Source organism: Lissotriton helveticus, chromosome 9 (genome assembly GCF_964261635.1).
Source record: "Lissotriton helveticus chromosome 9, aLisHel1.1, whole genome shotgun sequence".
In the NCBI taxonomy this organism is placed as follows: Eukaryota; Metazoa; Chordata; class Amphibia; order Caudata; family Salamandridae; genus Lissotriton; species Lissotriton helveticus.
In genome coordinates, this window is record NC_136070.1 from 398,579,555 (window position 1) to 398,606,442 (window position 26,888).

At 42.8% G+C, this 26,888-nt stretch overlaps 1 protein-coding gene across 2 annotated transcripts in view; it reads left to right on the forward strand.

Annotated features, from left to right (window-relative positions):
- LOC144781359 (cholesterol 24-hydroxylase-like) overlaps positions 1-26,888 on the forward strand; it is a 345,923-nt gene that overhangs the window by 189,182 nt on the left and 129,853 nt on the right. For both annotated transcript variants that reach the window (XM_078660148.1, XM_078660147.1), the window contains exons 5-7: positions 9,547-9,633; positions 10,505-10,643; positions 26,772-26,882. In XM_078660148.1, coding sequence (XP_078516274.1) covers positions 9,547-9,633; positions 10,505-10,643; positions 26,772-26,882 — 337 coding nt within the window. The remainder of the gene's footprint in view (positions 1-9,546; positions 9,634-10,504; positions 10,644-26,771; positions 26,883-26,888) is intronic.

Here is a 26,888-nt window from a genome sequence, read left to right on the forward strand (position 1 = left end):
TCAAGGGCGGCCACATAATTGGAAAGCTCGGGAGTCCTTCTTAGGCGTGACCAAAATAACAGGGGACGCAAACAAGCGATGTCCTGTATGGAACGTTTCCCAATGTCATAAAATAAGGGTTTCAGCGGGGTGGATGGAGGGAGGGAAATGCGGTCTCCCAGAAACTTATTTTCGGATTTGGCGAGCTCACTCACATTCTCAAAGCCCCAAAGTTTGGCCCCATATAGGGCCGACAGGAGTGCCTTCCCATCATAGACCACTAGGGTCAGGGCTACTAACCTACTCACAGACTTACGTTGTTCCCTAGCAATTGCCCCCGAAACCCGCTTGTGGTTCAGGAGCATTTTGGCTAAATGGGGACCCCACCTCAATTTCAATTTCAATTAGTTTTTATTTGTTTGATTAATTAAAATCTTACAAAACAGCTAAAACTTATACAAGTAAAAAATGGTAACACAATGCATAAATTCAAATACTACTAATAATACAATAAAATATTCTGTCCTTTAAAATTATTAATTAGTAGAATCATCTTGACACTGATTATAGTCAGATCAAAGACAGGCTTCCAACGTTTTTTTGGGCCAATATAAGAAATTTCACAAAAGCTGAGTTAATTGATAGGTCATCTGGATCTAAGGTTGCCATCAGAGCCTGTCTGCAAGTCCTTACTCCTCGTTCATTAAACAGTTTCTTAAGTATACTTTTTCTTTCTGCTTCCAGGTTCGGGCAAAGGCACGTTAAGTGTAAGATGTTTTCTTGACCAGATTTACATAGCCTACACAAACAGATATCATCCGTTCTTTTCCATGGTGCCAAGTGGCATAAGCCTGGAAAGATACCAAACCTAGCATTGATAAAAAATGTTTTTTTTTTTTTTACCAAGATGTTTCCAGGTAGGTTTGTATCTTCTTTTTCTTATAACCATTTACGATTGACCACGCATGCTGTCTTTTAACAAAGTTATCTTTGTCCTTTATCAAGGCAAGATAGTCCGTAATTTTATTTACAGTTTTTTTAAAACTCTCCTGTTTAACCATGGAGTTCCAGATAGGTGCTATACCATACTCATTTATTGCTATATTTAAATAGGAGGCGGTAGTTAGGGAGCAGTTATGACTTATTTCTTGCCAAAGTAGATGAGACATTTTATTGTCGTGATCGTTTTTTATTCTGTTCCCCACTTTAATTATGTTTCCCTTTCTTGCACAAGATTGGTCGTTTAGGCCGAATTCCAATCTCACTTGGGTTTGTGAGGTATTCTTTGGGAGAGAAAATAAAAGTCTATAGGTTTTTGCAACCGAGGTGTTGATAATCTCAGCATTCTGCCCGTTGAGCACCTCACTACCATATGACAGAGTAGGTAGTAATTTTGCTGCAATAGATTTTATTAAGGGACGATAAGACAAATTCCCAATGGATTTCTGGATTGATCTAAATGCACCAATAAGGGAATTCGCTTTCCTTGTAATATCATGTTTGTGACTCACGAACTTGCCATTATCACTGTAAGTTACACCCAAGTACTTATAGTCTTTAACTTGTTCTAATTTTTTGCCTTGCAGGAACCATATATGTGTGTGTTTTAGTCGCACGTTTTTTGTTATTACCATCACTTTGGTCTTAGCATAGTTTATCTGCATACCATTTTCCTCGGAGTATTTGGAGATGCCGTCAATCAGTCGTTGCAACCCCACCTTTGTATGGCTCATAAGTATAACATCATCCGCATATAGTAAGCTGGATATCTGAGTTTTAGCTAACCTTGGTGGATGCGCATTAATGGCGTTTAGTTCGGAAGTAAGGTCAGCTAAAAATAAATTTAAAAGTAAGGGAGCCAACACACAACCCTGTTTGAGCCCACTCGATGTTGGAATTATTTTGGTTAACTTTGAGACGTTACCCGACCTCACCCTGACCCAAGTTTCAGAGTGCAAGAGCTTAATCATCTTTAACAGCTTTACTGGGATTCCTTGTTTTGCCAGCTTGACCCACAGAAGTTCTCGATCGACACAGTCGAAGGCAGATTTAAAATCCACGAAGCAAAAATATAAGGGTAATTTGGCTAGTATAGCTTTTTCTATTAGTATTGCTAAGATTAAAAGATTTGTTGACGTTCCAAGGCCTTTGACAAAGCCTGTTTGGTTTGGGGGTATTACCTGTTCTTGTTTTGCCCAGTGTGTTGGGTTCATCAGAAGAATACCGGCGAACAGCTTTGCGTCTGTATCCTGTAATGTGATTAAACGGTAGTATTCTGGCTGTTGCCAATTGCCTTTCTTAAATATGGGTAGTATGAGCGATCCTTTCCATGAATTCGGAATTTCTCCTCTTACAACCACATCATTAAAAACCTCAGTAAGATGATCTGACCAAAAATCGGGCGCTTCTTTAAAGAGTGAAAAAGGAATGCCATTCGGACCAGGGGCATCATCCTTTTGTTTTTTTATCAGTCTAGCCACTTGACTGTTTGTTAAAATTATCTCGCTATCTCCTTCTTTGCAGATCTCAGTTTCAGAAATGCCATCATTTGATTGCGTCGGGGTCAGTTGATTTGGGTTAAGATGAGATTTAAGAAACGTCACCCATTTTTCCTCAGATAGACTTGTTCCAATTCAAAGATTCTTTGGTCTAGATAAGCCATTAATTATTCTCCAAAACTCCCTTGAATTTGCCAATGTACTAGCATGGAATATTTTTGTCCATAGGTCTTGCCTGGCTTTATTCTTTTCATTCCATATCGCTTTCTTTAATTGATGGTTGGTATTCTTCAGTGAAGCGGCTGCAACTTTGTTAAGCGGAGACCTCATTAGGTGCCTCCTCAGCCTATTTCGAAGGTGTCTAAGTTTCCTTACAGCATATGGAAGGGAGATGTAATTCACTGCACCTTCCACTTTTCCCTTATATGGACCTTTTCTTCCATGAGCACTTGTTGGTAAAGTATTAACAGTGACTACTTTGTGAGTAAAATTTTCCCATCGTTCAATGGGATTTGTACTGTTTTCAACCATAGATTCTGTCACCAGCTTTTTTGCCCTTGCCGTGGTCTCATCCTTATTTTCAGGTTTCCATATACGTTTTGAGTAATTAATGGTACAGATCTCTCCAGGAATAGTCTTGAAAGTCTCAGATTTTGGACATAATAATTATTATCTATGATTTGCTGGCTGTGGTCACTTTCAGTTACTTTATTCAGAGAATAAGATGTCACCTGGTGGAAAATTGATAGAGACGTCAAGGTGTAGTCAATTAGTGAGGAACCATTACTTGAATGAAATGAACAAGCCGGTGGAGAGTCAGTTGAAAATCTGCCGTTCTATATTCTAAGGCCTAACGCTTCCATGTCATTCACCAGTTTTATCCCTATTTTATTTTGTTTACTAACATTTTTTGTTTCCGTTAATGGGTCAGGGATTGCCCATTGTTGATTTTGTGATTGAACAAATTCACTCCGTGTCAAGGGCATTAACAAATTGGTGTTAAAATCCCCGTTAACAATATAATCAGCGAATGGCTCGTCCAATATTTGCTCAAGTAATAGGTTATTCAAGGCATTAATCAGAACTTTCTTTGTGGACCTATACGGCGGAATATAGACGTTTACTAGAGTCAACATTTTGTAAGGTATATTTTTACCAGGTTTATAATGAATTTTTAAAACGAGAAGATTAGAATTGTTTGTTCGAATTAGCTCATGTTTCGCATCTAGATCATTTGATACGAAAATTGCTAAACCTCCACAAGGCCGTCCAAACTTCTGGTATTTTACGGCTGGTTCAAAGTATCCCGTATGATGTTTTAGCATGAATGGGTCTGTAGCCCATGTTTCCTGTAATAAAATTATATGGGATTGAGATGAAAAAGTTTGGATTTTAGCTTCCTTCCACTGACCAGAGATCCCATTAATATTCCATGAGCATAGCTTCAATTTCGACAATAACCGAGGATATTCTGGAGGTTGGTTTTGTGGTAAGTTTGGTTAATGGTCCTTTGAGCAATGAAGCGATGCCTTAATCCAATGGTCGTTTACCTCATTAATGTCCATTTTCTCTATTGGGATAGAGCAGGATTTAGCGTCGTGGCTTGTTTTCCCGAGGGGATTCTTTAATACGGAGAAAACTGCGTTGTGTTCAACAGAGTGATATATTTTTGCATTACTTCCTCTATATAAAAGAGGTGTTGGATAAACCTTTGGCGGGAGTTGACTTATGAATATACCCCATTCACGGAAACGTCCATGCTCCTTCAATATGGAGTCCGCTATTGGGCCTGTCGGTACTGATATCAGTGTTAGTGGCATAGTGCCTTCCGGATTTGGCTGAAAGGCTACTGTTTCAATGTCTTTCGATAATATACTATCAAGAGTTGGTAAGTTTTTCATTAACCGAAGGATGTTTCCTCTATTTAAGATGTCATGAGGGCCTCTTGATTCATATACTGTCTTGAGGACTATTTGGGTGATCCTTTTTTTGGTTGGAGTAGTTACCCCTATATTTTCTCTTGTTCTTCTATTTTCCATACAGGTGATCTGCCTGCTCTTCCCTCTTTTTACAATGAGTAAAATTTCCTAACATTTTGTTATAATTCGGGTCATCAATTTTACAGGTACTCAATGGACTGGATGAGTTATTTTCATTGCGGTCGGTCCGGATTTGATTTTCTTGATGCATGTGACTTTGTGCGTCATTCTCATGAGATACTATGGTTCCTAATACACTTGAGGATTTAACATTGTATTCATCAGTCATGCTCTGGGTTTGTTCGTTTTGGATTCCATCAAGAGTAAGATCTTTTATTATGCATCCATTTGAGTTGATTTTATTTAATGTTTGCGCCTTCTGTAATGTTTTATGTTCGACCTCACATAATCCGAAGGTTTGGTCTGAGGTTTCGCTATATCTAATTGTTTACCTTTCATTCGATCTTTGTTTCAGTCTGAGAGCGGATGGTTTGGCAAAAATATCGTAATATGAAACCTCTTCAACAGAATTTTTTGTCACTATAGTTTGCGGCCTCCTAGTGTCTCCTCTGGTTAATGTTTTTTTGTCATTATTGTTTTGGTTTGAGGTAACAGTGATCTCTTCTACATTGTTTTTTGTCCCTTTAATTTGTGGCGTCCTAATATCTCCCACGTTTAATAGTTTTTTCTGTTAATTTTTTTATTTGCAGTAATTGTAGTTCTACTATTTTTGGGGTCTGGAGTTGTAGTTCTTTTATTGGATTCAGCTATGTCTGATTCACTAGATAGAATGCTTTCCTTATTTACCCTATTTCTTGCTTTCCCTAGTTTCTTTTTCTGTCTTTTTGTTAGCTCAAAGGCCACTGCGACCTCATCTTCTTTGATTTCAATACTGGGCGAGACTCCTGAACTATTGTTTACCTTGTTTTTTCTTGAGTCAACGATTGGTTTTACTTGATTAATCAGATTTGACCTATCACTATTTTCTGTGGGCAGTTGGGTCTGTTGCTCATGGATGCTTTCAGAGATTGAGTTTTTCTTGGACTGGTTTTCAGTTCCCTCCCTGTCTTCTGCAATCTGTTTGTAAATAGCGTATTTGGAGTCCTCCAATATAGTATTTACAACATCTGGAATTAATACTAGTTTATTTATTATTGGAGCACATGTGCATTCTATGCAGGTTGGTACTTTTTCCTCTTGAACTTTTATTATTAAATTGTTTAAGTCGGCTAATTTGTTCTTTTTTTAGACTGGGAAGCTAAGGCTTCCAAGGTTAATACTGAGGTTTGATAATGAATGTCCCATATAGTTCCTGCATCCATTTTACCTGTTTGTTTTAATTTAAGGTCAGGATTTTGTCATTAGTATTTGAGGTACTGTTGTTATCTACATCGTTTATTGTAGTGTCTGGACTGACTTTGTGTGTACTTGACAATGCGGGCGTTGGAGATAGTATATTCTGTTGGATATGAGCATTTTCTTTTATGATTGATGATCCATTTATTAGTATTGATTTTTTTTTTATTACAGACCCATTTATTAATGCAAAACCATTGCCGGACAGTTGTTGTGGCTTGGTTCCTATTTCATTGATGGAACTTCCTATGATCTGTAAGTGACTATTATTTTCCTGCTCCATTAGTTCTTGAGAATCATATATTTGCATTTTGGATTGGCCATTTGTGTCTGTATGTTGGTTTCCCGATACATGTAATAACTTTGCTCCTTCTAAGACATTTTGAAAACCTGGTTTAGGTGCTAATTGCAAATCAATGGGAGAAAGAGCTTTATTATTTTTTATGACCACATTGGCCTCCAGCCGTTTCGGAACGGATTCATAACAAGATGCCTGTGTGATGTTTCCTTGGTTAATGAACTCTAAGCTTTCAGCACTTTCCACTGGGCCATTTTTTGGTTCTTGCGCAGATATTTTATGCAATCGATGGTCGTTTCCTAGGTCTGTATGTGGGTCTGTTCCCTCAGAATTATCATAGAGCTTAGCTGGGGGATTAGCTTCATCCTTGTTGTTTAGAGCCCAGACCCCGTTTGTTACTTTCGTTCCAGTTGTTGGTTTAAGTGGGGACTGTAAGGATTTAAAATGGTGCTCAGATTGCATAGGCATAGTCATAAGTGCGGTTAATGGATCTTTCATAAATTCAAATTTCTGTGGGATTTTAGTCGATTTTTCGAACATCCTTGCTATAGGAGAAATTAGTGACTGAGTGGCCCCCTATTGAGCTTTTACACAAGCCTTTTTTTGTAGATTGGATGTTTGATTTCTTCGGGTTCGTTTCTTAGGAGAACCAACTGATCTTTCTTTGCCAGAACGCATATCTAGCAGCAATTATCTTTTTACTGTTTAGATTAATTATAATTGTAGGTGCTGGTAATGCTGCTTAGTCATGGTTTACTTATATATACAGTACACGCTCATCTATTGGATGTAAATTCGAGGTGGAACAAACCAGAAACTATTGTCACAACCACCAGAATGAAGGAACAACAAAATAGTGTAATAACAGAAATTAGAAATTAAAAATTAAAGGTTTTGAATTAAATGTATAACTCTTTAGAGGGCATTATTGCCCAGCTTCCTAGCACCCACTGCAGCAAACGGCAAAAACCACAGTAACAATCGACGGCACCCTCAATAACTCTTGTAAACCCCGGAGCCGTCCCCACTCCTCAGACAGAACCGAATCTCCACCGCGATGTTTGAGCAATGTTTTGCAATGTTTGTAATAATTAAGAGGAAGCCGGCACTCACGGTTCTATCTTTCTGCTCGAGACCAGATGCACCGGTTGCTGGTTGCTGGCTCACGGGGTGCGGTGTGAGAGATGCAGGGGTGCAGAAGTGCAGGGGACCTGCTCAAACCACCGCCAGCTCCACCGCCGCGTTTCTCCCTCGTTATGCGCTGGATCCAGTGCGCTGCTCCCCACTCACGCCACCTCACCTGGGCGATTCAGCGGTGATTCAAAATTAAGAACCGGACGCCGACCCCCGTCTGGCAACCGGGACTGCAGTGACAGTAATGGCAGCCGAGGCAGTACCGGAGTACCGGAGCTCCGGTGAGCCGACTGTAAAGGTGGGTGAAATAGCGGGCAGGGGTGTCAGGCTTTACTCCCCTCTCCGCCCTCTCAGCAGCAGCAGCAGCTCCATCTGCGGTTCTCGTGCTCTCTCCAAAACCAGGACCAGACTCCTACCTGCACCAGAGACCTACTACTTCACATTGGTTTCGATGGGCCCCCACCTCATGTTCTTAGAGACGCGGATTCACAAGTAGTCAAAAGAATCAACGCAGTCCAGAGGGGAGTCGTTCAAAGTGATGCAATTTCTGAAGCTTTTGGAGGGGTTAATTGACATCAATTTAGTTTTATCAGTGTTGATTGACAACCCCCGGGATTTACAGAAAAGGCCAAACCTATTCAGAAGCCTCTGGAGCTCACCCGGTGATTTAGATAACAGAAGAGTATAGTCGGCGAACAGGAGGGTTGGTGTCTTCTCGCCCGCCAGGGTTGGAGCATCTGCTGGTTCCTGCCCAAGATAATCCACCCCCCGTTGATGAATAATGAGAACAGGGTGGGGGCCAGCACAAGCCCTGGTGGACCCCCCCTGTCCACCGCGATCCTCTCTGTTGTTTGCCCCTTTGATCCCCATCTGATTTTAGCATAGTTTCAGTCGTGAAGACGTTTAACCATGTCGAGGATCAGTGGGCAAATGCCCTGTTGCTGGAGGGTCTGCCACAATTTTTCCTGGGGTACCAGGTCAAACGCGGTCTTTAAATCTATGAAGGCCAGGTACAGACTACCTTTCCCTAGAACCACTACTTTCCAGTAAATCATAAAAAATCTAAATTCCCGGTCCATAGTTCCCACCTTCTGCCTAAACCCAGCTTGATAATGGGACAGAACATTGTCATCCTCGATCCATGCTCCGATTCTCGTGAGGAGGACCCTGCCAACCACCTTCTGGATAACATCGATCAAACTGATTGGTCGGTACTTTGATATAGATACCGGGGTATTGGATCTATTGGTGAAAGAGATCCAAGGCTGAATGAAAGCTATCTCACGTAGGTCAACCACAAATGATTAAGAAACTACAGGAAATTAAAGCCTTTGGAGTCCCTTTTGACTGCACATTGAGAATGAAATGGTAGCTCATTCTAGGTGGGCTGTCATCATACTCTCATTTGATCTCAGCAACAGTTCAGCCTGATGGAAATTTGGTCCTAGCATGTACAGTTTTGGTTGAGCTTCCAAGGCAGCTACACAATTTCTGCAAAGGAGGCTAGAGTTCTAGCTTGGCTCAATTACTGAGTGCATGTCAGTCCAACCCAAGAAAGATTAAATTATTTACTGATTGCTACTGAATTCCAACCATATCAAATTTCAAACCATAATGATTGTTTTTAAGTTCATCCATCACGATGGCTTTTCTCCCTGCAAACTGAATTTTGGCTTTATATTCCAAGTAGGACCTTGAGATCTCTAGCTCAGGTTGGATTGTCACTACTGAAAATAAGCTTGCTAAGTTAGGGGGTATAATATTCAAAGTAACAGGAACCAGACAGTGAAATAAACACCTCTGTACCTCAGAAGGAACAAATTATAGCCTTTCTACAAGAGCTGAAAAATAACATTTTTATTTTAGGTTCTTTCTTGGTGTGTCTGGCTGTTTGCCTAAGACTCTTGGAAATCTTTGAATTTACTGCACATTGAAAATTTTATTTCGTTTTAGGTAGCTTATCAGGTGGCCCTTCCTCAAAAGCCATCATATCGTTCTATGAATTAACAATCATGCTCATGAATTCTCTTTCACCTATAAACAGTGATTGATGACCACCTTGGCTTCTGAAAAGTTTATGCAATGCACCAACTTGCCTAGGACCCCAGCTGCTGTCTCAGTCTTACATCTTGAATTAAAAACTTTGGGGATGCATTTTGGAAGGCACCCACTATTAAAGTTACTACATTCATATACAGCTTAGGTGTGCACTTTAGCCAGCCATTAAAATGTCTACCCAAGTGTTAGGTCTGTCAGTGGTGAACGTTAACCATTTATAAAGTGTTATTTTTTGTCTCCTCAGATGTTTAGGAAAGGGTTTGTTGACGTCTACGGATAATGATCGCTGGTACAAACAACGCAGAATCTTTGATCCAGCATTTAGTCGGTCGTAAGTGAGACACCTTTTTCAAACTAACAGCCTGTTTGAAGGAGTAGCTGAGGGGAGGATAGAGGGAGAAGGGGAGGAGGAAGCAACCTCACTGTATGCATGATTTCAAATTTTAGAGGGTGAGGGACCAAAATGTTAATTAAATGATATTTGTTGCTTCTCTTAAATTGTTAACTATTTTGATTCTGATCAAAAATGGTACGATTAATAAAGGTAATTTTCTTCTTTTAGAAAAATTACAAACATACTTAACTTCATGAAATCCAGATTCTTCATCATGGTTACATAGGATGTTTCTTGATGAGCATATATGTTAATTTTAATCATTCTATGTGTCATATATAGTGTTTCAATATGCAGACATACACAGCTCTCCAGTTTCAGAAAGTAGGTATATAATAACTGTCTTAAATATACGGTAATTGTGTGATTAGATGGTTGACTTGGGAGACTACCTCTTTGTGGACACTGAGAGCCTATGAGTTTGCATTTAAGCCAATGTGCTTGAACTAGCGTAATTCAATCATTTGTATGTTGCAGTGAAATTGCAGGCAATGGGTTTCTGGGGATGTTGATTGTTTTAGACCTCTCTGCTGCATTTGACAGAGCACACCAAAACCTACTACTCCACAACTTATAAATGCGTAATGGAATCAGAACAACCAATTATGATGCCGTAGGAGCGAGCCGTTTCCAATGTCATCGTAATCGGGCCCTTGGGCTCCAAGCATGAATCGGTAGCCATCAGGAAGCGATTTAGAACTTGTTTTGCATTCATGAAGAGGTAGTATAGTGCTCTGTATAGATATTGTTACAAATGAATGCGATTGACATACTCCATGTGATTTAATGTGTATGCAATTTACTACAGATACTTGATGGGCTTAATGGGAACATTCAATGAGAAGGCTGAGACACTGATGGAAAAACTAGAAGGACTTTCAGATGGAAAAACAGAAGTTAGTATGCTTGATCTGATGAGCCGCTTGACTCTTGACGTGATTGCAAAGGTAACAATGATTTTTCTATATTACTGGAAAATAAAAGTAAATTACCACCTCCTGTTGCTGAATGCCTTTCTCCTGGTGATTGAAAAAAACTGATGTACATGCAAGAATTGTCGTTTTATATTTTTATCAAGTGTTTCATTTTGCGTCTGATCTTATAAGCTCATTCTGGCTCGCCGTTGGACCTTTGTCCACATAACATTCTCAAAAGGGTTTCTCAGTCTTTGAATCCTCAGATGAACACCCTTTTTTCTCTTGAGTCTGGTTCAGTGTATGCATGTTAGAAGGAAGTGTTGGTCCTTCCACTTTTAAAAAACTTAACTTGTACCGCTCATGCCCTGCCAGCTACAGACCTATCTCACTTCTTCCTGCTTGTGGGAAGATGTTGGAATCTGTGGTTAATCACCTGATTTCCAATTTTATCAAGGTAAAAAATGTGCTACACCCCTCGCAATCTAGATTTCGATCGTGAGTCTGTACAAAGACAACAGCTTAAACTCTGAAAAATCTGAACATCTGACATTTTGATATTCGGCTCCTCATCCATCGCAGACCTGACCCCTCTGTGGCCTACCGTAATGGGAATCCCCTTGGCACTATCTGCCTCTGTGAAAAAGTTGGGGGTAAAGCTAATCAAAGCCCTCTCATGTAAGCCATTTGTCAATGCTGCAGCAGGAATCTATTTCTCCTTGCTGAAAACTTTCAGAAAGACTCTCAAATGCCTTCCCGAATACACCAGAAACTATTCATGCATTGGTCACATCCAGACTCGATTATGCTAACGTAATGCTTTTTGGATCTCCTCAAGCACTTATATGCAGATTGCAACGGGTTCAGAACGTGGTAGCCAGACTGGTGCTGAATATTTTTAAAAGGCAATCAATCTGAAATGGATTGAAAGGCCTCCACTGGTTCCCTGTCAAGAGTAGAATTAAGTTTAAAGCTCTGACAATAACATTTTGGGCCAGTCAAATAAAAGGCCTGACATATATCTGTGATAAAATCAAAAGATATCTTACTCACAAAACATTGCACTCAGCCAACCACAACTTTCTTTGCATTCCCAAAATAAAAAAGGCTAGAGCAGGTGGACGCTCCTTCTCTTATCTGGCACCAAGCTCTGGAGTCTTTTACCTGACCATATTAGATGCGCTACCTCAGAGAATTTGTTCCAGAGCCTACTGAAAACCCACCTTTTCAGAGAGACCTAATTTAGGTGACCCTTCCTCTTTCAGTTTCCCCAGTTGTATCTTACCAATACCTAGCGCCAGGACCTTCCTTTCAGAGCAGCTGTTTGTGCTTTATAAACCTGTTCATTATTCATCTGTTTTAACTTGAATATTAGTTCACACCTGTTCATTATGGAACTTGATATGGTAACTGGGATGCATGCAGAAGGTCACAAAATGCAATGTTTCGACCTTTGCATCTGTCTTTCTGAGTTCCTTAATGGCACATATGTGTAACTTTAAAGGCATGAGGCCCATAGCATAGCCTGAAGAATGCATACAGCTATGTTTAATTAATAATCACATCTAATTACACTTTCACAGTTTAGATCTCAAATATATTTTTACAAGCTCTTTTGCCAAGCAAGGAACCATTCAAGACTTCTGCACTAGAATATATAATCCAAATTATTAAAGTGTGAAATGTAAATATGTAAAAGTCAAATTATGAAATGTGCCATTGTGGTAATTGAATTACCTGGTAGACCTGGTCCTGCCGTCTGCCAAGGGTTTACGCAGAAGATGTCAAGTGGCCATCCTGAACGTACGAGCAAACCTATAAAAAGTTACAGTTATTGTATTCACTCGGATACTCATTGTCAGAAGTTCCAAAAGGTGTATTCATTCCTGTGCCTGTTATGTTAAAGGTGCAAAGGGAATTGGTAAGGTGGATCGGGTGCTGAAAGTGGGATAAAGAATGTATGCAGATGACGTGCCTTTATTTAAGTAAAATCTGGCGAAGGCAGTACTGGTGTTACTACAAATGCTTCAGAAGTTCATAGAGATGCCGGGGTTTTAGACTAACTGCGAAAAGTTGTACTCTATGTGGACTTTTAAAGAAAAGCTACTGAAATTCTACAAACGGTAGGAATTTAATGGCAAACTTAAAGTTTCCTATACCTAATTAGACATATTAAACCTACCTGGGAACAAGGATGAATGGGACTACAATATATGTTCCTGTATTCACCTGTAGAACGCAGTCAGCTGGTTTGACAACCAGTCAAACCGGGAAAAGACTCTGATGGAAGGAACTTGTCCACAGGGTATGTTACAAGAAAGTCAGATGATAGGAAAAAGCATCCCGGAAGAATACCCATAAATAGTGCAACAAGTAGCAATGGATTGAGGGAAAGTGATTTACAATAGTAGTAAAACGACCCCCATTTGCATTACAGATGACGATATGGATAATTAGGTCACTCAAAAATATGAGGGAAATGACAGTAAGGAAATGAGGTGGGGGAAAGCAAAACTGAGAGGGACTTGTAGATCCCGAATCAGCGCATCACCTGTGCAAAGACGCAGGAGATCTACTGTCTGGAAAGAGGGCGGTCTCTACATCATGCTAGGCTGGCTTGTATAGCAAGAGGAATATGGGTCACCTTCCGAGAAACCCCAGGTATAACACACACAATGATACTTAATTTCAGCGTTGGTGAAAATTTATCACAAATTAAACATGGCCTGAGACGATATATGCAGGTAGAAATAGCACATTTAAAAAAAAAGCTGGGTTGACCCAGGTCCTAATCAAATACTGAAAAAAGCATGTGAACAGATAAAGACAATCTCTACTCGTGCCAGGTTTAAATTAACTCAATTCCATTATTTATACAGGAAATACTTCACACCACAGAAACTGCCTAGAATATACCCAGAAAGGTCATCATTGTGTGGCAGTTGTGTGTGAAGACTCTGCTCTGGGATTGCCACCACATACATGATTTTTGTAATGATGTGATTTCATGATAGAGATTAAAACATTCCCTATCGAGTGTTTAGACAAACAAAGAAAATAAAAAGAGTGAATGCATGAGGATTTTGTAGAGAGCACTGCTGCCCATGGTAGGACATTCTGGTACCACCTAAAGTTTGGCTTACACTGCAACAGAAGAGGAGAACAATTGAACAATTAATCCTGTTTTAAGGTATTTCTTGAGCACATCTTTATAGAAATATAGGTGAATATCTAGGGAAAGCGAGTTCCACACCTTGGACGCAAAAGTGCTGAGTTTCCACTGTAATTGGTGTTAGTGATCCGCGAGATTGTGGGCAGTTTATAGTTCAGAGTTTTGGTAGGAACATAGTGGCTTACTATGTAGCCCAGGTAGTAAGAACCGGTGTTGTGGAGAGCTCAGTACATGAAACAAATTATTTAAACCTGGAGTGTTTGGCCTCAGGAAGCCAGTGCAGATTATTTAAATGACTAGATACAGATGGATGCAATTGCAAGCCATGTAGGAGTCACTCTGCCATGTTTCGTAAGATGACAAGAACATTTGCGTCATTAGGAATGGTTATAGCGCAATGCTATACAGTGGAATAGGAGAAGAGGGTCTAAGGTAAGAGGCATGGAATGAAGACATGCCAGGGTGGGGTCCAGTGAAGGAACATCAAATTAAAGCTACCAGGCGTGGTGAAAAAGTGATAGATTATATTTCAAGGCAAGAAAACCACATAAGCAATTGGTATGGCAGTACAACAATCAGCAGAGACACAAGGAATGGCAATACGTTTACTTGATTATGAGCAACCAAACCAGGCCGATTGATGGAGGTATATCAGAAACAAAACAAGCCAGGATGTCACAAGGAGTAATGCCATCAATGAAGCCATGTGTACTTCGTACGTACAAAAACTATATGTAATCGCACAGCCGAGAGTCTTTTCAATAGAAATCTTAGATTCAATAGCTGTGACCCATAGTGCACATCCATTTGCATATAAAAATTGTTATGTAAAACACGAGCTTCAGGAGCACCTGGCCCAAATGGTCTTCCAGTCCAACTGTTTAAGGAAGATCCAGCACTATGGTCTGCAATACTTTCTTCACTCTTTACCACTTGTTTTAAGTTCCATTATGTGCCTGATAGCTGGAGAGGATCAATATTGCATCCAATTTTCAAAAAGGGCGACAGTCAAGACCCTATTAACCGTTGCCTGATTGCCTTATTGGACATAGAGGCTAATATATATGCCTCTACAATTTTAAAAGACCTTGAGACTTGGGCAACAACAATCGCAATAATCCCATTCTGTGAAACGGGTTTTAGACCTAACTCTTCCATACTGAATAATATAATTACTCTATCTTACCTCATCCACCAGGCGAACAGCCAAAAATCTTGAGCTCTTTACGCATGCTTCGTGGACTATTCATCAGCATTCAACCTGGTGGACAGGGGTTTCTTATGGAACAAACTTGAGGGATGGGGCATACCTAGTGACCTGCTAAATGTCATTATTTCATTATATTCATCAATATGGGTGAGGGTTAAGCTCTCAGACACTGCGCCAACTGGGAAGATCAACACTAACCAAGGGCTAAAGCGAGGGTGCGTTCTGTTTAATCTATATACAGCGGACATGTCTCGGGCACTCAACAACGCCTATCTAATGCCCCCCAAAATAGGTAAAACTAAGATCACAATATTGCAATATGCGGCCAACATTGTTCTGCTGAACAATTCAAAAATAGGAATCCAGAGAGCCCTAAACGCTCTACACATATAAAGCTAGGCAAATAAGATGATAGCAATGCCTCCAAAACAAAGGTGATAATATTCGGAAGGATGCAAAAGCAAACAACTTGCAATTGGTCTTTGGAGCTTTTGAAAATCATAGGTCCAAAATCTTACAACTATCTGGGCACATGGTTTTTGCAAATTGCTCATCTAACATACATCTCCGCCACTTAAAGGATAAGGCTGCATTAATTACCACCAAACTCTGCCAACTGCACACAGCCCTTGAAAGCCCCACCTCAGCCCCAATCCGAAAGTGCTCGGTCCGTATTACCATCAGCAATCACCTACGGTTGCGAGGCCTTTCCGGGCCAAACTTAATAAAACCATGGAAAAACTACATCTGAAATCCACGAAAGAGTGTTTAGGCTGCCTTATTGCACCAGGGGGTCTCTGATGAGACTTGAATTTGACCTTGTGTGCATTGAATGGGCTAGCATGGGGTCCTTCCTAAAATATTATTATACATGCATCACAGCCGGCACCTTGAAATATATTTTGCAAAATGTATTTAAAATTAAAAACAGCCCTTAGTCCATCTATTTAATGGCAGCAGCAGCATGGAAAATATCAAGTCCACACCACCGCTAAGGGCCCTGGCAGCCCCACATAAAAATGACTACCATGTTGGCCTCCATGCACAATCTTATCTTAATTGTACAATTGGGAAAGCCTATTTAATCCAAATTCTGGCAGTAAGGATGTTTTCTTTACAAATTAAACATTTTAATCCCAACTGGCCACTGCTCTCTAATATTGTTAAGTGCAGACTATGCGGCTATAAATTTGAAACTCTTACACATCTACTCTGCTGCTGTCAGTCGCTGCAACACCTTCGGAGAATACTAGTAAAGCCACTTTTTTTTAACCCATAACATAATGTAACAATGCATTGAATTGGATTTTTAGCACCATGCTTCCAGCTGAACTGGCAAGAATTGGTAAAAAATGTTAAGCAGTGTAGGCCCTCCTTAAAAAAAAACCCACAACAAAGTGAGGAGATGACTGCCGTTTGACAACCTTTTACCTTGCATATCATGGACTTTAGGTTTCTCACACTCTGACTCTTTTGCAATTGATTTTATTCTCTGGATATTACAAGCATGTTCGTTTTAGATAGCCCTACTATTATTCACTGCTTTTTATATGTCTTTTATGCTGTTTTTAAACATTTCAATTGCTAAAAAAACACAAAAACAAAGTAATTTGCCGATCTGAGTTTTACTCTTACGTATTATATGTTGGTCACGTTTGAGGGCATTGCAAGGTCTCTTTTACTTTCTAATAATTTGTTTTTATTAATACAAACTTCCAATCATCACATGTGATATTTTGCAGGCATTTTACCCTTATAACATCAGATGCAGAGTATTAAAAACAGACATATATTCATTCAAGCAGATCAGGTGCATAATGATTATTCCTAGACATTCCCACAGTCGGGGATAGAAATAAGTCCCTTCGATGTGTATTCCACCCACTCCACTTTTTGTCCCATTTCTTGGGACATCCTCTAAATGTAAACACTTCTTTTTCTGCAATCATGCATTTATCCAGTTAAGCCACCCAGGCATTTGTTGATGGTCGCCCAGCACTCCCCACTTCAGTGCTATTGCTCTTTTAACTAATGTGTAACCTACAGTGACTTGTTGTTGTTTCACTTCTGTGAGATCGGTCGATTCCCAGATGTTGAGAAACCCTTGTGGTGGAGTGAGGCTAATCTTTTTACCAAGTGCGTCTTGCATGTGTGCTGTTGCCCCCTCCCATATGGATCATAGGAATGGACAGTCCCATATACTATGATAGAAAGTTGCTTCTTGGTGACACCCCCTCAGGCAAAAGGCATCCTGCCTAGTCCCAAGTCTTGCCAGTGTGACCCTGGTGAGGTATGCTCTAGGTAAGATTTTTAGTTGAATCTAACGGAAGTGAAGCGAAATGGCTGCCTCTCTCGGGGACATCAGTGCTGTTGCCAATCCTCATCTTCGATGCCCCCGATGTCAGCTTGCCATCGACTACGAAGAGCTTGAAACGGGTCAGATAAGTTATTACATAGCTTGTGGTATGTTAAAGAAATGGCTTTGTCTGGGATTGATTCAGAGAGCAGCCGGACTTCTAGTGGGGACGACTCCAGGAGACTACCCATATATATATATATATATAGGGCATGACGGATCTGCAGATATCAAAGTGTCTCCCACTGTGCCAATTCATATTTCTCCTGTAGTTCCTGGAACGTTAGGATTTTACCTTTTTTACAAGATGGCCTATTTTGGAGAGCCTGATTGCTACCCATTTATCAAACCTAGGTTGATGGCACCAAAGTCCTAGCTTATGAGTGTACCACAACAGAGTGGATTGTGTCAGCACGTCAGTCTGGCCTAAGCGTTTAGTAGCCTGATGCCAGAGCTCCATCATGCAGTCCAATGTAATAAAGTCGCATGTCCGGAAGGGGAATCCCCCATTGCACCACCCTTTGGTTAACTTATGCAGCGCTATACGAGGCCTCCTTCCATTCCACAACAGTGATCAAACCTCAGGGTCAATACTGGCAAAATATGAGTCAGAAATCTTATATGGGCAATTCTGTAGAACATACAAAAACCGCGGGCGAACGAGCATCTTAAACAAGGCCGCCCGGCCTAGCAAGGAGAGTGGCAGGGATCTCCAATGAGCGACGTCGTTTCTAAGTCTATCCAGTGGGGCAGCTAGATTCTTGTCATGAAAGAGTTGGGGGTCAGAGTGATAAAAATCTCTAGGTATCGAAAACCGTCAAGGCCCACTTCCAGCTCGCATCCCAGGGGAAGCCTAGGAATTGAGCCCTGAAGAACAAATAAAACTGATTTAGTCCATTTAATGGCATAACTTGAGTATTTGCCAAAATTAGTGAAGATATTTAGGAGCTTATTTAGGGACGCACAGGGGAACGCCAGATACACCAGGATGTCGTCCGTGTAGAGCGATATTCTATCCTTGTGCCCCTCTTCCCATTTCAGTCCTCTAAGTGGCACGTCTCCTCGCACCCAGGATGCCAGTGGTTCCAGGATCAGAGAAAAGATAAGGGGGATAGTGGGCAGCCTCCCTGGTGCCCCTACCCAGTGTAAACGTCCGAGATACACGATTGTTAACATTAACTCGGCTACGCAGTTCCTTGTAGAGCAGTTTGATCCAGCCCAGAAATTTCGGGCCAAACCCCAGACGTTCTAGCATTTGAAAGAAATAGGGCCATTCAATAGAGTCAAACGCCATGGATGCATTAAGGGAGAGCACCACTGCATCTTCCTCTATATACTGTTGCCTCCCCAAAACACTGTGGAGTCGACGGATATTCAGGGCTGTGTTCCGTCCCAGCATGAAGCCAGTTTGGTCGGCATGAATTAACGATGAGATTATCGGGATAAGACGATTTGCCAGGAGCTTGGCATCAACATTATTCAAAGAAATCGGTCGATAGGAACCGCAGCTTTCAGAAGGTTTGCCAGGCTTACGAATGACAATGATAGATGCCAGTCACTGATCGTCCGGTCAAATCTCTCAGTGAACATATTTTTAAGGTGGGGGGCCACTTGCGTGGCTACAGTCTTGAGGAATTCAATAGGGACCCCATTCGGTCCCATCACTTTCCCCAATTGGATATTGTTTAAATCACACTAGAGAACTTGGTAAGCCTTGTGGGTGCCTAAAGTGGCCAATATCCTTCAGGTGTGTAAGGAAATAGTCAATGCGGGACATGCTCTTGTGTACATTGGAATAAATATAGTGAGTCCTATAGGCTGTAGGGAGCACCACACATCCGTCAGGCCCAGGCCATGAAGTGAATTCCTCCATGTGTGTCATTGGGCGCGTTAGAGGGAGTGGAGGACATCTGTCTTTCTGATCATCCATGGCCATATTAAAATCCCCCCTAATATTAGGGTTCCGCCCGGAAGACCAACAACAAGCCTCCCCAGGTCCGCCAGCACCTCTTTGCCCATGGCAGAGGGTAGGTATACTGATATCACAATAAGTGGCTTTCCCTCCCAACTGACCTCTAGTACTGCAAACCTCCCCTGGGGGTCTGCCCATGTGCGTGTTGGAGTAAATGCAATGCTCTTACTATCGAGGATACCTGTGCCTCTGGAGCCTGAGGTGTATCCCACATTAACTAGGAGTTTATACCCCCACTGTGTAAGGGCCTGACATTTGGTTCCCACTAGGTGTGTCTCTTGCAGGAGAACCCGATCTGGGGTGTGTCTCTTAAGATACTGTAACACTATGCCTCTTTTGGATTTTGCCTCCCAGTCAATTGACGTTCGACATCAGAACGGATAGTGAAGTTTCTATTGTATTTCCAGTCATACGATAGGCATGAGAGATCTACAGAAGCACAAAGGCTCTACGGGAGGAGCAACAGACATAGCATCCAATATGTGCACTGGATGTAAATATTGAGGATTACCCTTGGGCAAATACTGTTTAAGAATCAACCTGATTGCATACCACAAATTCGGAGTGGAAGAAACAGTGAGTATGTCAGGCTGTTCACAAAGTGTGATTAGATAAGAAAAACAAAACAAAAGCCATGCTGTTAAACTCCCTACCCACCCTCCTTCCTCCCTGCCCCCCTGCCAGTGGATTTACCCACTCCACAACAAGGCAGAGTGCCTGTTGCCCCTCTGACATTTAAAGGTGCGGAGGTAGCAGCCGTATCCCCCCGCCATAGTGCAAGGATAAATGCTTAGTATACTATACCTTGTGGGTGAATCCCAGCCCCCTGCACATAAAATAGTAGCCAAAGAATTATTAAAGAAACAGCTATCCAGTCCCATGCAGATGCGTCAAGGTCATATATGAAAACCCAGTGTGGGGAAGAAGCCTCCAGAGTTCTAGTTATATCACTGCCCCCTCCACAGTCACAGATACGTGGTCAATGTGTCCATACCAGACCTGAGTCCCATCAGATCAGCTAGGTGATTCTCCTTTCTGGCCATGTCGCCACGTTGTCTATCACAATGGTCAGATCTACCGGTCCGAGGGCCACCGTTGCAGACTCTGTTGGGTTTCTCCACTCAGCGCCAACCCTCCAATCAGTCCATTCCATCTTCAGGGGAGGCTGTGCCTTCTGATTCCACTCAGAGTTTTGCAGGAAACAACATGGCATATTTCACCTCCTTGTCTCTCAACGTCCATTTGACTACCAAAAAACTGCAACGCTGAGCCTGGACTTTTGTGGTAAAATCGGGGAAAAAGGTATTTGCACTGTCTTCCAGCTTAAGCGGTGGGGTGGCACATGCGGTTTGGAGTACAATGTCTTGGTCCCTGAAATTGAAGACTCATGCTATAATGGGCCTCGGAGGGGCTCCAGGTTTAGGCCTTCCTCCGGGGACGCGGTTGGGGCGCTCAATAGAAAAATAATTTGAGAGTCTCTTCAGTTGTAGCTTCTTCAGGATCAACTCCTCGACTTATAGGTCTACCGCAGGTCCTTCCACGTGCTCCGGAACGCCTCGGATTCGTATGTTATTTCTGCGCGCCCGGCCATCATACTCGTCAAGCTGCTGGTCTAGCATTTGAGTGACTTACTGTTTTAAAACGATAGTGTCTCTGTTTAGTTCTGCTGTGGCATCCTCTACCTCTTTTACATGAGAATCCATTTTTCTGAGGTCAGCCCTGATAAGGGAGACTTCTACATTCACAGTGTCGATGCGAGTCTCTAAGGAGGTCCGCACACCCATGATGACTGCCATAATGTCTTGAAGTGTCAATTCCTGCTGTTGTGGTGGGCTCTGCTGTGATTCAGACGCCTTCTGCGACATAGTCTCCTTCTATTCCCCAGAGCCTGACCAAGCAAATTTGGCCAACTTGTTCTGCACCTGCGTTTTGGCATCTTTCCCGGTCACCATAATGTAGGGTGTTTGGCTCAGTCGTGGGATCGCTGCCTGCCCAGGGGGGAAAAGTGATACCCCCTACCGGCCTAACAGGTTTCCTGTCCTACCGACCCCCTAGCAACAGGATGTCAGATGCGCAGAGCGGTGCACTCAGAGGCCTAAAACCAGCACAGAATGTAACAGCTCCTCACCGCCCCATCACCAGCAAGGCGCTAGGTCTCCACATTCCTTTGGGGCAGAAGCGGATTAATCAGATAAAGCAATCAATCAATGATAAATAGAATCCATAGGTCTCCTTTCTGGGTTATGAGTTGTATCCTAATCAATATGACCCACGCTGTCTGACTGCACATGCTTGAAGTGGTATCCCAGGGTATTGTGCAGCTGCTTTCAGTCTCGCTGGATGCCACAGGGAGAGCACCCCTCTTTGCGCTTTGCAGGTCCGTCTGGAGATACTCACAGTCAGATCCTGGTGCAGGCCCGTAGTTAGTGCGGGTGCAACCTTTTAAATTTGCACTTTGTGAAAACCCCTCCAGCGTCCCGCGGGACGATGGGTCACGTTTAGTGCCAGTAGCGTTCATCACTAATGCTTCACAGGTCTGGCCGCCAATGCCAACCATTGCAGGATGCAGGCCAGTAGTTGTCAGAGGCCAGGGTCTCAGGTATATTGGCGGCGGTCGCACTTTCTCCCAGTGCGTCCTGCGGGTCCGCTCGTGGGCTATAAAGGGAGAAACAGGGCCTGGCCCACACTCACCTCCAATTCGCTGCTATCTCAGCCGATGGCGATTGACTTCTGGGGGGTCAGTCTGTTGGGCCCACAAACCGGGGGCTCACGTTAGTTCATTGCCGGCTGAGAGCGGTCACACCCGGCACCGCGGGTCCGTCCTGCTCTGGTAAACAGCGGGAGCGCCGGGCGGCCGAGACCGTATTGACCCACAGCCCATCCGCCGCCCACTGACTCCAGCGCTGATATTAGCCGGCCCCACTAGGGATGATTCGCTGCCTCACGCCCGTTGCTTCAACACCTACAACCAGTGGAGCGAGGGCGCGCCGCCATGATGTTCAGGGGCTCCAGTCACACCATACACCGCTCTGTGAGTCTCAGCCCCCACTCGACATTAATCATCCTCAATCGTTGCCCCCGGACTCTAGGGCCAGGATTCTCTCAAAATGGGTGAATTTAATGAAGATTATAGACGGATATTATACAGGATTTTCAGCGGGGGCTCCGGAGCCGCTCTAGCTTGCGGCCATTACCTTCAGCTGCTACTTACAAGGTCTCTTAAATGTTTTATATTGTTATGGTTTTAATTAACTACACAATAACAAAAAATTCAACTGAACTGAACTATATGATATTTCAGAATGAGCACCAAGGGGAAACATCCTTTACAACGAAACTTTTTCCACGCAGTACCTTTACAACGCAGGTATTACAACGCAAGTCGTTACAATGACTTGCGCTGGAGGGCGCTGTAGGATAGGGAATAGTTTAATTTACTATCCGAAACCTTCCCTACTATCCACGGGGACTGGAGTTGGAATAGTAAATTAAACTATTCCACTATCCAGCGCCCCCCAACGCAAGTCGTTGTAATGACTTGCGTTGTAAAACCTGCGATGTAGAGGCATGCGTGGAAAAAGCATGCGTTGTAACGACACACATTCAGCACCACGAATGCAAACATGTAAACAGGGCCCCTGATAGTAGATCACATTGCACAGGAAAACTATTGAGACTAATCTACTAAAAGAATTGATAAACTAGATGATACAATGTTGCAAGAGAAACAGAATAAACTGGGGTGGATATTAGGAATTAATTAGATTCTATTCAGGAGACCTTACTAGCTGAATAATGTAAAAAACAGATCATATATGTTAATGCCTTTGTACCATAAATTAAAAAATAAATTCAAAGAGAGTGGTGTTTCCTATTACAGCCAGTACATTAATTATGGCTGTTGGTCAACCACGGTCACCAGGACGGGGGCAGCAGGTATTTTAAGGGTGCCTGTGCTGCTTCTGCAAGTGACATCCCATGTCAATTTCCTGCCATTCCAGACAAGTGAAAAAACAGTACAACTCACACAAAGTGTCTAAACAGCATAGATTCCTGTACATTCTTTGCAGATCCTACTAGAATCCTATCCTAAGGCTTGTGGCATACGAGGCACCGCAGACAAGGTATCTAAGGTATCCATGACATTTAGAATGGCCTAACCACACTTTATGGATGTGCTACAACTGTCTTCGTTGCTTTAAGTTGTACCAGAAACTGCAAACACAACAATGATGGACAGAATGTGGATCAATGTCACACATTCACCCCAGTCAAAAGATCTGGGCCCAAATCCATCGTTTTTCCACTCCACACCACCCTGGGTTAGACAATGGCGATATGCAAATCAGCGCTGACCCTGTTGCCCCATGGGAACAGTCCAGTCCGAACTACAAAAGCCATGTCCTTTCCAGAACGGAAACAAGCATCCGAGGACCGGCCCGGTTTCGAGGTAACACCTCTCATCAGCCCGGCTAGCTTGATTCCAGTGGTGTGGAGTGTCTGGGACTCACGTCTGAGCATCCCCAGTACACTTAGAGCGGTAACTGCAAACACAACAATGATGGACAGAATGTGGATCAATGTCACACATTCACCCCAGTCAAAAGATCTGGGCCCAAATCCATCGTTTTTCCACTCCACACCACCCTGGGTTAGACAATGGCGATATGCAAATCAGCGCTGACCCTGTTGCCCCATGGGAACAGTCCAGTCCGAACTACAAAAGCCATGTCCTTCCCAGAACGGAAACAAGCATCCGAGGACCGGCCCGGTTTCGAGGTAACACCTCTCATCAGCCCGGCTAGCTTGATTCCAGTGGTGTGGAGTGTCTGGGACTCACGTCTGAGCATCCCCAGTACACTTAGAGCGGTAACTGCAAACACAACAATGATGGACAGAATGTGGATCAATGTCACACATTCACCCCAGTCAAAAGATCTGGGCCCAAATCCATCGTTTTTCCACTCCACACCACCCTGGGTTAGACAATGGCGATATGCAAATCAGCGCTGACCCTGTTGCCCCATGGGAACAGTCCAGTCCGAACTACAAAAGCCATGTCCTTCCCAGAACGGAAACAAGCATCCGAGGACCGGCCCGGTTTCGAGGTAACACCTCTCATCAGCCCGGCTAGCTTGATTCCAGTGGTGTGGAGTGTCTGGGACTCACGTCTGAGCATCCCCAGTACACTTAGAGCGGTAACTGCAAACACAACAATGATGGACAGAATGTGGATCAATGTCACACATTCACCCCAGTCAAAAGATCTGGGCCCAAATCCATCGTTTTTCCACTCCACACCACCCTGGGTTAGACAATGGCGATATGCAAATCAGCGCTGACCCTGTTGCCCCATGGGAACAGTCCAGTCCGAACTACAAAAGCCATGTCCTTCCCAGAACGGAAACAAGCATCCGAGGACCGGCCCGGTTTCGAGGTAACACCTCTCATCAGCCCGGCTAGCTTGATTCCAGTGGTGTGGAGTGTCTGGGACTCACGTCTGAGCATCCCCAGTACACTTAGAGCGGTAACTGCAAACACAACAATGATGGACAGAATGTGGATCAATGTCACACATTCACCCCAGTCAAAAGATCTGGGCCCAAATCCATCGTTTTTCCACTCCACACCACCCTGGGTTAGACAATGGCGATATGCAAATCAGCGCTGACCCTGTTGCCCCATGGGAACAGTCCAGTCCGAACTACAAAAGCCATGTCCTTCCCAGAACGGAAACAAGCATCCGAGGACCGGCCCGGTTTCGAGGTAACACCTCTCATCAGCCCGGCTAGCTTGATTCCAGTGGTGTGGAGTGTCTGGGACTCACGTCTGAGCATCCCCAGTACACTTAGAGCGGTAACTGCAAACACAACAATGATGGACAGAATGTGGATCAATGTCACACATTCACCCCAGTCAAAAGATCTGGGCCCAAATCCATCGTTTTTCCACTCCACACCACCCTGGGTTAGACAATGGCGATATGCAAATCAGCGCTGACCCTGTTGCCCCATGGGAACAGTCCAGTCCGAACTACAAAAGCCATGTCCTTCCCAGAACGGAAACAAGCATCCGAGGACCGGCCCGGTTTCGAGGTAACACCTCTCAACAGCCCGGCTAGCTTGATTCCAGTGGTGTGGAGTGTCTGGGACTCACGTCTGAGCATCCCCAGTACACTTAGAGCGGTAACTGCAAACACAACAATGATGGACAGAATGTGGATCAATGTCACACATTCACCCCAGTCAAAAGATCTGGGCCCAAATCCATCGTTTTTCCACTCCACACCACCCTGGGTTAGACAATGGCGATATGCAAATCAGCGCTGACCCTGTTGCCCCATGGGAACAGTCCAGTCCGAACTACAAAAGCCATGTCCTTCCCAGAACGGAAACAAGCATCCGAGGACCGGCCCGGTTTCGAGGTAACACCTCTCAGTGTTAAGTTGTACCAGAAACATTGCTGAATTTTCATTTGCAAGGAATTTGAATAATTCAGTGTCTGGGAACAATAATTACTACTCTAGTTTAATGGTTCATGTGTGCACCCTAGTGGTAAAAGAAGAACACTAGATAATTCTGTATTGAGTGCCGAAATGTGCAAAGCAGAAGATTTTTTTTACGCTGTAATGCCTATATGACATCTGATTGCAGGTTACATAAAGAGATAAAATAAGGAGCGACCACTATTTCATGTTGCATTTCCCATAAATCTATGATCCTGAACTGTTTACTCTTAGGCCCACATGCATCAAGCATTTTTGCAGTCGCAGACGGTGCGATTCCTTAAAATCGGCCGTTTGCGAATGCAAAAGTGCTTGTTGGGATGCATCATGCAATTTTAGAAGTCGCATCTTTTTTACGATTTCTAAAATTGCATTAGCATTTAAGAAATCGCAATTGTGCGATTTCTTAAATGCTATGCATCATTATAGAAAAATATGCTTTTTTTAAAATTGGAAGTGCAAATTACCACGAAGTTCAACTTCGTGGTAAATTGCGAAATTGATTAAATATGCACAAAAATGCATTTTTTAAACTGTAAAGTTACACACACACATGTCCTTAGGACATGTGTGTATGTAACTTATGCTGAAAAGTACATTTCAGGGGTGCATGGGGGGGTCCTTTGGACCCCCCCCTGCACCCATGAAATTTTCTAGGTGCCACTCGCAATTTCCATTGACTCCTATGGGCCTTTTGGCCCATAGGAATCAATGGAAATTGCGAAAATTAAGTTAAGAAATCGGTATTTCTTTGGGATTCGGTAAAAAATGCGAATTTTACCGAATCCCACAAGAATACCGAAAATATTGATGCATATCATTTTGCATTTCTTAATTTGCGATTCCTTATTTTTCGCAAATTAAGAAATGCAAAAAGACACAATGATGCATGTGGGCCATAGAGTATCAATATCTCGCTCTCTTTATTTTATCTCATTTTTTGCAGATAGCCTTTGGATTGGAAATAAACTCGCTTGAGGATGATCAGACCCCATTCCCAAAAGCCATCTCTAATGTCATGAAAGGATTGATCTCGACACGTGAACCATTTATCAGGGTATGT